The sequence below is a fragment of the Colobus angolensis genome, unplaced genomic scaffold, assembly GCF_000951035.1.
Source record: "Colobus angolensis palliatus isolate OR3802 unplaced genomic scaffold, Cang.pa_1.0 Scaffold344, whole genome shotgun sequence".
Taxonomy (NCBI): domain Eukaryota; kingdom Metazoa; phylum Chordata; class Mammalia; order Primates; family Cercopithecidae; genus Colobus; species Colobus angolensis.
This window is the reverse complement of record NW_012116755.1, coordinates 2,153,768-2,165,827: the sequence shown is the minus strand read 5'-3', so window position 1 is coordinate 2,165,827 and position 12,060 is coordinate 2,153,768. Positions and strand designations below refer to the sequence as shown.

At 37.6% G+C, this 12,060-nt stretch overlaps 1 protein-coding gene across 3 annotated transcripts in view; it reads right to left on the bottom strand.

Annotated features, from left to right (window-relative positions):
* The window catches only part of SACM1L (SAC1 suppressor of actin mutations 1-like (yeast)), a 63,193-nt gene that overhangs the window by 33,719 nt on the left and 17,414 nt on the right, over positions 1-12,060 (bottom strand). For 2 of the 3 annotated variants that reach the window (XM_011952657.1, XM_011952656.1), the window contains 4 exons: positions 11,776-11,903; positions 8,782-8,931; positions 5,217-5,276; positions 4,342-4,375 (listed from right to left, as the gene is read on the bottom strand). In XM_011952657.1, coding sequence (XP_011808047.1) covers positions 4,342-4,375; positions 5,217-5,276; positions 8,782-8,931; positions 11,776-11,903 — 372 coding nt within the window. The remainder of the gene's footprint in view (positions 1-4,341; positions 4,376-5,216; positions 5,277-8,781; positions 8,932-11,775; positions 11,904-12,060) is intronic. The other variant, XM_011952658.1, reaches the window with a different exon arrangement.

Genomic DNA, 12,060 nt, shown 5'->3' with positions numbered 1-12,060 from the left:
GCCACTCACTGAATTACACATCTAAAAATGATCAAAAAGGCAAACTGTTTATTAAATATATTTGATCATAATTTTAAAAATTACACATACACACACCCCTTTGTACCCACTAGCATCTTTGAAGCACCTTTCTGTGTGGCTCCCTTACTGCTCTCTAAGAAGTAACTACTATCCACTCAGCTCATCATTCCCTTGTCTTTCTAGTCTTGCCACTAAACAACTTCCTGTTTAGTCTGCACAGCTTTTGGCTTTTTTTTTTTTTTAACATAACAGGAATGAACCTGTATGTACTCTTTCAGTTCTCCTTATTTGCTCATTATATTCAGGAGGTTCATTTGCTGCTGCTATGGCTGTATAATATTCTACTACATGACTAGATTACAGTTACTTATCCATTCTACTGTCCATGGACATGCCAGGTGTTTCCAGTTTTACTATTATAAACAGTGTTGCAATAAACATCTCTGTACAGAACAAGCAGAAGTGGCTCTAAGGAGCAGTACTGCTGGGTTACAGAGTATATTCCTCATCTGATCTTATTAGGAAATTCCATATTGTTTCAAGAATTACTTTGGCTTCTCACCTTTACCAACATTTGATATTGTCTGCTTTTTTTAAAAAAAAATTATTTATGCATTTATTTACTTGAGAGAGAGGCTCTTGCTGTGCTACCCAGGTTGGAGTGCAGTGGCACCATCAAGGCTCACTGCAGCCTCAAACTCCTGGGCCCAAACCATCCTCCCGCCTTGGCCTCCCAGGTAGCTGGGACTACAGGCACCATGTCTGGCTAATTTATTGTCTGCTTTTTAATGTTTGCCACACTGTGGCTGGGGGAGCAAGGGGGTATGACAGAAAGATTTTATTGTTTCAATGGCCTTACTTTTTCTCCTTCCACATTTGTTGAGGTTTGGTTATGGCATTTTCTATATGTAATACTTTTTCTTAATATAATTTGATGCATCCATTATAAAGCGTAACAGCATAATAAAATATTTGTGAACCTACCATCCAACTTCAAAACAGTACCAAAACCGTGAATCTATTTATCTGCTCCTTCCCTATTCTATCCAATTGTGTTCTCACCTAGAAGTAACTATTCTGTTTTATGGAGACCATTCTCCTATCTTTTTAGTTTCATCACATGCAACCACGACTTAGAAACACACAGCTTGCTTTTTTGTAAAAATGAAACTACACTATTTATAAACTTCAAGCCCTTGTGATGTTCATGGTATTGCTCTAACATGGTACTGTGAACATTCTGGAAAGACCTCCTGGTATGAATGTATTGAGTAGGCACTGGAGAAGTGCTGGCAAATTCACAAAAGAACACCAAATGATTTTCAAAATGGTACCTAATGACATCAACAATGAGTTGAGTTGCTAATGACTCATCTCTATTACCTGGTATCATTAGACTTGATAAGGGCTCCTCTTGAGCTCCCAATTCACTTTCCTTTGCAGCCCACAGCACTAGAGAAGACTCCAAGGTAGCATTTGCTCCCTTACTCACCCAAATTATCTATTTTGAGCCAGGGCACAAAGACGAGCAGAGCAGATAAGCCTGCTCTTAAATCTAGCAGAGAATATGACTGACTCCTTTAAGAATCATGTTCCTCTGATTGTAAGACAAAAACATATACACATTAGAGAATTCAGAAAGCATGAAAGGAACAAGAGTAAAACAAAAACTGAATCCCATCAGCATTAACTTTTAAAATGTGAATGTATTTACTTCTAGCCTTTCATCAGTGAGTTACTCCCAGGGACATCCACGCCTTTTCTCCAGGATGGCCATTTCACATACTCCCCTCAACCTGCAACATTTCTGTCTCATCCCACTCACAGCCCATTATGTCACTTTATATGGCGCTGTAAAAATAAAAGCCCTCCACAGGCCCCGATCACGTTTACACACCCACCAGCATCCACATCCAATCTGCTTCCCTTCTACAGTGGGAGGTGAGCAGTCCACACCAGGCCATCTACCTGTGCACTGACCCCACCCACCTCACACATTCTTGGACATCACTCTAGCACGCAACTTCACTAATTTTCCCCTTCTCAAAAATCTTTTGAGTAGAGGTCTTGCTCTGTCACCCAGGCTAGAGTACACTGGTGTGATCATAGCTCACTGCAGCTTCAAAATGGGGTCAAGTGATCCTCCTGAATCAGCCTCCTGAGCAGGTGGGACCATAGGCACATGCCACCATGCCTAATTTTAAAAAATTTTTTGTAGAGACAGGGTCTCACTATGTTCTCCAGGCTGGTCTTGAATTCCTGGCCTCAAAGGATCCTTCTGCTTCAGCTTCCCAAGGCACTGAGATTACAGACATGAGCCACTATGCCTGGCCCCACCACATTTAAAGTAAAAGCCACAGTTCTTCCCATGGCTTATAAGGCCCTGAGTCATTTGGGCTGAGCTAATTCTCTGAACACAGCTCCCGCCTCTCTCTGTCCACTCTCTATTCCAGTCATGTTCCTGTCTTGGGGTCATTTTACTTATTAATGTCTCTGTGTGTGAAACATATGAGTTTACTTCTAGTCAACAAACCACACGAAAGAAAAGCTCATTTAAAGCTTTCAATTTAAAGGTAAATGGGTAAGCTGTTTCTAAAATTGCCTAGAAAAAAAGGTTCTATAATCTCACTTAATACTGTTTGTCCATTCACAATCTCATTTTGAAAAAACAAAAAACAAAAAACACCACAGTTGGTCCAAATCATTTAAGGTACTAAATAAGAACACTTTTTTTTTTTTTTTTTTTTTGGAGACAGAATCTTGTTCTGTTGCCCAGGCTGGAGTGCAGTGGCGCGATCTCAGCTCACTGCAACCTCTGCCTCCTGGGTTCAAGTGATACTCCTGCCTCAGCCTCCCAAGTAGCTGGGATTACAGGCGTGAGCCACTGCGTTCAGCCGAATAAACACATTTATTCTTATTTTGTCCTTAGGACAACATGGAAAGCTTGGGGTGGGGGTTTGGGGAAGCAAAAATAAATGAGCTTTTATCCCAGAATTTTCTAACTTTTATTCCCCTGTAACTGTGGAACATGTTTCCTCCATAACTTTTTGGGTTTTAAGTATAACAAGCGTAAGTTTAGTGAAATTATATTAACATAATGAATAAATAAATAATAGACTTGTACTGATAAGCTTCTTACATGTGCTTGATAGAAAGATGTCATCACCATTTTCTGCAGAGCACAATCCTGATTACAGTCATGCATCACTTAATAGGGATACATTCTGAGAAATGTATCGTCAGACAATCCTATACATTATAGAGGGTACTTACACAAATCTAGATGGCACAGCCTACTGCACACCTAGGCTACATGGTATATAGCCCATCGCTCCTTAGATACAAACCTGTATAGCATGTTACTGTACTAAATACTGTAGGCAATTGTTAACACAATGGTATTTGTGTATCTCAACATATCTAAACATAGAAAAGATACAGTAAAAATATGGTATTATAATCTTGTAGGACCACCACCATATACGTGGTCTGTCACTGACTGAAATGTCAGTATGTGGCACGTGACTGGATAGGCACTCATCGGCATATACTGTGCTTATGTATCCTTTAAGAGCCAGCGCACTTGGCTGCTTTATTTTTATTATGATGTCTATGATACAGATTTGTTTTTAAAATGAACCTACTATTAGATAATCAGTACTCATTTTGTATCTGTACTCTGATTTCTCCCCTAGGCAATATTCTTTGTACTCTACCTATTTTCATTTATCTGTCACTATTTCAAATGACAAATAAAATTTTTAATGGTAATTCTCTTCTCCAAGTTATTACCCACACTAGTGTCTGAGTCACACTTTTTTTGACCCTGTCACCCAGGCTGGAGTGCAGTGGTGCCATCATAGCTCACTGCAGCCTCAAACTCCTGGACTCCAGTCATCCTCCCACCTCAGCCTCCTGAGTAACTGGGACTGGAAGTGCAAGCCACCGTGCCCGGCCTAAGTCTAACTTTTCAAATTATGTACTAAGGAAAGTTTTCAACACCCAGGTCCAAACTACTTATGTGTAATTTACTGATAAAAGATAACATCAAATAAAGGCAAAATACAGTAAACATATTCCTTCTCTTTAAACAACCAGCCCCAGAACTCTTGAACAGAGAGAGAGTCGTATAGTCTGAAAAGTTCATTCTAAAAAAAAAAACCAAAATGGCAATGAGTTTGATTTTCTTATCAACAGCAAGTTCTATTAATTCTGAAATACTCTCCTTATGGAGTATTTGAGACTATCTCTAAATCTGCCTTATAATAAAATTTAAATAAAGGCATCTAGAAACTAAAGAGTAATGTCATGTAAGGATACAGCCATGTAACACTGGAAGGGCAAACCGATGAACCTGAAATGAAGATACATATTTAGAACAAATACACTTTAAAAATAAATGAGCACTATATAAAAATATGTACACATAGGGAGGTAATATACAAACATAACAAGGTAGTAAACTTATGGGTAACATAATTTTAAAAAAATTTCTCTAATGTAACATTAAGTATGCATTACAATCATTTGAGCTTGAATATTCACAGATTTTGGAACACTAATAAAGCTACATGAAGTTACAGAATGTTTACCTCCTTTTCAGTCTTTGCCTACAACTTCACTCCTCCAGGGAAAAGATATCCCATGCTAATTGTTTGCAGCTCAAACTACTTTTCCAAAAAAAGCATAGCAAATGACAAGAAATAAAGTAATTAGACACATCTATTTACCTAGATTCAGTAATATATCATGTTTCCCTAGCTGGGCCTCCCTGTTTACACCTCGTATGTGCAAACAAAGGACAGAAGAAGGTGGTGCCTGTGCATGTCTCTCCTGGGTGACTGAAGGGAGTCTCATCCCCAAAGGAAGACAAAAACAGAGCTCTCCCCTTGGCCAGGGAACTTGGCTCTGGCCCCTCATTTCTTCATTATCCATGTACCAAGACCCACTGTATCTCTCTTAGACAAAGCAATGTATTTTTACTTAAGGTTTCTATAGAAGATCAGAGTAAAATAATTAGGCTTCTTCAACCTAGAATGATGTGCCAGGGTAGACTTGATCCAAGTTTGTAAGTTACAAAGTTAAATTAGATTTGTTTCTCAAAATTCTTGGTGATTAGGAAGTCACTTTATAACATGCATTGAATTAAAGCTTGGACTGCAACGATTAAGCAGATTTTATTTAGTGTACATTACCTCTGGCTGTGCAGAAAGTTCTCTTAGAAGATGACCATTCCATACAAACCGCTGATCTGCCTGAGATAAGTTTTAAAATTTAATAAAATATCTCTTGCCAAGCTTACTTTCTACAGAAAGAAAATGACACCGATCAATGTCTTCTTTGACAGGTCTCAAACAAAATACATCTCCCCCTCAAATCTGTACCTCCTGTGGACATTCCTGTCTCATTGTCTCAGGCCAGACAGAAACTTGGGAGGAGTCTTAGGGTATTTCTTTCCCTTTCATTTAATTTTCAAGTACTAAATCTTCTTCAAAATCCATCTGTTTTACATTTCTACTTCCACTATCCTTGACCAACATTTGACTCCAGCCTAACTACTAACACAGCTTCCCTTGCCTCCAGTTTAGACATTAGCCCTCCCCACCCATTTTTCCACAATACTGCCACTGCCAGTAGGAGTTCTCTAACATGTCCTGTCTCCTATCTGCTCAAAATTCTTCAACGACTCTGTCATCTAAAGAACCAAATCTCTGCATGGCCTAATCAGTCCTAGGATCTGGCAGTCCCTAATTAACTCTCTGATCTCATCTCTGGCCACTCTGACTTTCATAAATACAGAAGAAGCTCCCTCAACAATCTATATTTAACGGACCCTACTTAGGGACAGGCGTGGTGGCTCATGCCTGTAATCCTAGCACTCTGAGAGGCCAAGGGAGATGGATCACCTCAGGTCAGGAGTTCAAGACCAGCCTGGCCAACATGGCAAAACCCTTTCTCTACTAAAAATACAAAAATTAGTCAGATGTGTTGGCACATATCTGTAGTCCCAGTTACTTGGGGAGGCTAAGGCACAAGAATCGCTTGAACCTGGGAGGTGGAGGCTGCAATGAGCCAAGACTGCACCACTGCACTCCAGGCTAGGCGACACACAGCAAGACTCTTGTCTCAAAAAAGAAAAAACAAACAAAATAATCGACTCTACTCAGTAAATTAATCAATTCTATTTATGAAGCATACCAAATGAACCACCCACACCCCCAACTCTAAAAGTCACAGGGAATGGTTTTTGCACTTGGCCACAACCAGCTGAATCGCACTTCCTGATATTCAAATGTGTGTTCCCGAGTGGTCTGTGCCAGTCATACTCATTATTTTATTATATAGTTTAACTAAATATTTTATAAATCAATAAAATAAGACTAAAAACAGACTGCTGTTTCTATAAAGTTAAATGATTTGGAATATAACTTGGTAACAGGCAAGCTGCTAAAACAAAACTGCTGTTGAATTCAGAGTGGGAGTGGCAACTAAAAATACATAAAAGAACATAGTAAAAATGTATAGGATTCTGCATACAGATTTCTCTGTAAGTGTCAAAGTCTTTAAAGTGGCCCAAATGGGAAAGCCTTATGGATGTAATTTACACAGGGAAGACAATTCAGAATCAAGGAACCAAAAACAAAGAAAATCCTATGGCTGTACATAAAAATATTGACCAATGTAAAACTTTGTGTTTTAAGTTAAAATATTTAGGGTATATATGTTCCATTTATCACTTGTATGATTCCCAAGTTAAAAAAACATTAACTTTTTTTTTTTAAGACAGTCTCGCTGTTGCCTTGGCTGGAGTACAGTGGCGTGATGACAGCTCACCGCGGCCTCTATCTCAAGCAATCCTCCCACCTCAGCCTCCTGAGTAGCAGGGATTACAGGTGTGTGCCGCCACACCTGTTTAATTTTTAAATTTTTTGTAGAGATGTGGTCTCCCTCTGTTGCCCAGGTTGGTCCTGAACTCCTGGACTCAAACTATCCTTCTGCCTCGGCCATCTAAAGTGTTGGGATTACAGGCATGAACCACCACACTTGGCTGACTTTCTGATAAGCTGACAAAAAATCCCCAACTCATCCAACAGATGAGATGGCTTTTTCTTCAGCTTAGCCTCTGCCACCACCTCTGCCTGGAACCCTCCCTGGCCCACTGTCACCTGACAAACAAATCTTCATCAAGTCTCAGCTCAAAAGTTATCTTTCTGTGTAAAGTTACTGTCCTCTATAGATACCTTTCTTTATAAAGTTGTCCCTGACAACCCCAGGCAAAGACCCTCATTCCTTCAGGATCCCACCTCACTTTGGTACATATCTCCATTATAGCAACCATTCTTTGACTACCACTTCCCTGGCGGTCTGTAGGCTCCCATAAGACAGGGTCCACACCTTCATTCTGGGTCCCCAGGGGCTAGTATAGTGCCTGGTACATGGCTGACGTTGTAGAGATGTTTCACAAACAAATGGAGAATGTAGCAACTGCTTTTAAAAGCAAGTCTCTTTGTAGTTAAAAGCCAAGTTTCTTGAATGCTTAGCCTGCATCTAAACTTCCATCTAAGGCTACATACAATTTTACTAAATTTGAGTGTAAAATCTTACCCAAAAAAGCCAGTCAACTAAAATATTAATTTAGGTTGAACTATAAGAAATAACCATTTTTATTGATTAAAAATGGGCAATTACTGACAATTTCACATGTCCAACCTAATAGGTAACATGGAAGGACCTTTTAAATTCTGTCTTCTCATTAAACACATCTAAGGTGTGTCAAAAAAATTAAGGCAGCAATTATCCAGGTTCCTGAACAAAAGAAACTTTAAGTTGAGATCATCTGAAACCTAATTTTAAAGATACATTCACTGTATATTTAAAAAAAAAAAAAAAAAAAGCAGATTGGGCAGGCACGGTGGCTCACGCCTGTAATCCCAGCACTTTGGGTGGATGAGGTGGGTTAATCACTTGCGGCCAGGAGTTCGAGACCAGCCTGGGCAACATGGCGAAACCCCATCTCTATTAAAAACGCTAAAAATTATCCAAGCATGTTAGTACATGCCTGTAATTCCAGCTACTTATGAGGCTGAGACACAAGAATCACTTGAACCCAGGAGGCAGAGGGTGTAGTGAGCTGAGATCACACCACTGCACTCCAGCCTAGGTGACAGAGCGAGACTCTGTCTCAAAGGAAAAAAAAAAAAGCAAAATAAAAAAAAACTTTAAAAGGACATTTTCCAAATTCTTAGTGACTTTTGTTACATTTTGTTATAAAAATTATAAATAACCATCACTACAGAAGTATCAACTATTAGAATATGAATTTTATAAGCCTAATTACACTGCTAATGTAACTGCTGCACTACCGAACACTGAGAGTTGAGAGTTAAGAAATTACAAATGAATGCAATGCTAGTTTGAAGATTTTACATGTGAGAGTTAGCACTTGGTAGCCTTGTAATAGTTATGCAAAATACAAATTCTGAAAGATTTTCCTCTAATAACTTACTTCTGTGTTTATACAAAGATTTCTGAATATCTACACCAGTGGTTCTCAATTTTGGCTGTATACGTACACAGATTCAAGGACTCTCACGCTGGGATTGTGATGTATATTTAAAATAGGGTATATTTTCAAAGCCTCATACATGTTTCTCACATATAGCCAGGACTGAGAAAAATCAATATAAATTTTTATGCATGAAACAGAGACATGTCCGTTTCAAAATACTAAAAATAAAAATAACTGAAGAACAAGCTTACCCTTTCCAAAAGACTCATTTCTTGGAATTCTGGACTAGTGTTGGATAGCCGCTGCAAAGTATGGGTCAAATCATAAGTTGTTGAAAAGTAAAATCCATCCACATTCAAGACATGGTTTAGCATCGCTAGGAAGGTTTTATTATCTTGTAACTGTAAACAAAGAAAAATCAATACAGTTCATAATTGAAAAGGAATCTGTCAGCATGAGAAAAGAATACAAATTAAATCCTGCTAAGTCCAGTCTCATTAAAGACTACTGGCACAATGACTGAGCCAGTAAGGGGGATGCTCGCCATTTCCCTGGGACGTAGGACAGTTCCTGACACACAGAAGATACTCAGTAAACACTGTAGGGTACTATTAGATAACTTGATTAGGTAGGACTTCTCCCCTTTGTGTCCTTTACAAACTTTATTCTAAAGGGCAGAAGAGTGGTTTTAACAAAACATCACCTTCGGTTATGATCTACTATATGCCAGTTATTTTCCTAAGACTCTCTTTAATCTTCACAACAGCCCTGCTAAGTTAGCATAGCTATCTTCACTTGACAAATAAAACATACATTTATGAGGGGCCCAATAACGCAAATAACAAGATAATAACATAATCCTCATTCTCAAGAAACGTTCCCTGGTTTGGGATGGATGAGAAGTAAAATGGAATTCTTTTCCTTTAAAACAGAGATTAAAAAGTCCAGTAAAAGCAATATTTATCTTTATTCTTGGAAAACCATTTTAACTAGCTTTCCCAATGAATACCAATATTGACATTTGGTTTTATCCTTGTTTTAAAAAGCAATTGTTAATGTTTAGTAACGTTTAACCATTACTAAATGATTAACTTGTTAATCTACATGTTACAAATCTACATATACAAAATTTTTTATTTGTGCTCAGACGTGTTTTTAAAATTAGCTACACAGCTTGACAACAAAGAATAACAATCAAGAAGAAACTGTCTAAGTAAATATGACTGGTCTATTAAATAAATACAGCCATTTTTATTTTTTTAAAATATGCCTAGTAGAGAATGAATATATTGATATATATTTCTCAATATATATATAATAAAAAAGAAATTCTAAAGTATAACAAGCATATCTTGTAGTTTTACTTAGTTAGGCAGTGCTATAATTTTATTTTTTAAAATATTTATCCTAAGTTATATGTTTTAATACATTTTCTTCTAGAAACAAACATTCTTATAAATTGTGTGTAAAAATATAACGTAAAACTTTTAAATAGCAAACACATAACTAAAATTACATTAAGAAAACAATCACTCTCAATAGGTATATCTCTAAACAATGTTGACTTTAAAAAGTAAGAGTCAAAGAATCAGAACAGGGCAACGCCATTCATGAGCAAAAACAGATCCTGTTTAAACATGAATACAGGCAGTCTTCACTTTGTAAAGTGGGACTGTAAAAATTACCATGTGATTTTAATCTTAATAATCTTAAGCTATCTTAACAGTCAACTGTAAAAACTATGATTGTTTCATGACCTTTAAAAATTTTTTTGTCAAAACATTAAAAACTCTATTGTAAGTTATATTTACTTATATAGTTATAAGTTGTAGACATTAACTTGTAAGTTACATATATAGCAAATTATTATAAGTAAAGAAACGAATAAATTGTAAAACTAATATTTAGCACACTGTAAAACATCAGAAACACTGAGAATAAAAAATATTTTATTTCTTTGTAAAAAAACTTATCAAGAGACTTGAACAGTGCTTGCCTTCTTCTTGTCATATAAATTAAGATACAGAATATCTCTTCTATCCCTGGTGAATTGTCACACACCTTCCTAAGTCTAAACCAACTTCTGACATTTTATCCTTTGCACTTTCAACATTGGGAAATATCTCCAAGGTTTCCTTTAATGAGAAGTCTGTTGCAGGCGTCAGTTCCTCTGAGATACTGTCATCCTTTTCGTCACAGCTACTCCATCATTAACGTCGGTCAGTTCGCCTGCACTAGGACCTCTGGCTGCATACCTACAGTCCTTTGAATGGTGATAGTGTCAGCATTCCCATGGTCAGCTACTTCTTCTATGCTCCATTTATGTTCAATTTCAATTTCTCTTCCAGAGTTGTTGTTTTTTGTCTTTTGCACGTTCATCTTTGGTGGGTTAATTCTTCAGTTAATAAACTGTAGTAACTGAAATTTAAGCCATGTTGCTTGGGGATTGGTGTTAACTAAACCATGGTTACTGAAATCTGTGCATACAGGAATAGTGCAAAAGGAAAATTGCCTGAAAGAATATATACACATTTCATAAACACACATACACACTTACATTCACATGTGGTAAAAATAGAGAAAACCTCTCTGGGAAAGAAGAGAATGAGTTAAGAGGAGTAGAACTTCAAAGGTATTTGTAATTTATTTCTTTACAAAGAGGATATGAAGTTAAATCTGGTGTTGAGTACATGTGCATTTCTGTTTTCCCTTTTCTCTCCATACGACATTTCATAATTTAAGAATTGAATCAGCCGAGCGCGGTGGCTCATGCCTGTAATCCCAGTACTTTGGGAGGCCGAGGCGGGCGGATCACGAGGTCAGGAGATCGAGACCATCCTGGCTAACAAGGTGAAACCCCGTCTCTACTAAAAACACAAAAATTAGTCAGGTGTGGCGGCGGGCGCCTGTAGTCCCAGCTACTCGGGAGGCTGAGGCAGGAGAATGGCATGAACCCAGGAGGCAGAGCTTGCAGTGAGCTGAGATCGCGCCACCGTACTCCAGCCTAGGCTATACTCCATCTCAAAAAAAAAAAAAAGAATCTTAAACAAACAAACAAACAAACAAGAGCAACAAATGATTTAAAAAATATTTATTATGCCTAGGTAGAAAAGTAGGTAGAGTGACCTTACTCTATAGGTTGTTAAAATAATTACAGCATCTATTCCACAACACCCTCACCCTCCTCTACCCAGCCCATGCTACTTCTTTGGGCTCTGCAATAAGTAACAATTTCCAGTTCTTACCTGAATATCAGTTAAGTGCAACATTGTCTTCTTATAAGAAAGGACATCAAAATCTGTTGCTTTCCAGATTACATGATTGAAAAATTCACCTACTTTTGTCTTTTTGGTAATGACTATAAGATAATTACCTGCAAAAAGCAAGCCAAACACACATAATTATAAAAACAGCAACTATAAAGGTAGAAATAGGAGTCCTTATTGTTTAACTTTAAAGGCTAGTAGAATGAGACTGTATTGTGCCACTCAGATAAAAGGCCCATTTTTTTTTTTTTTTTGAGACGGAGT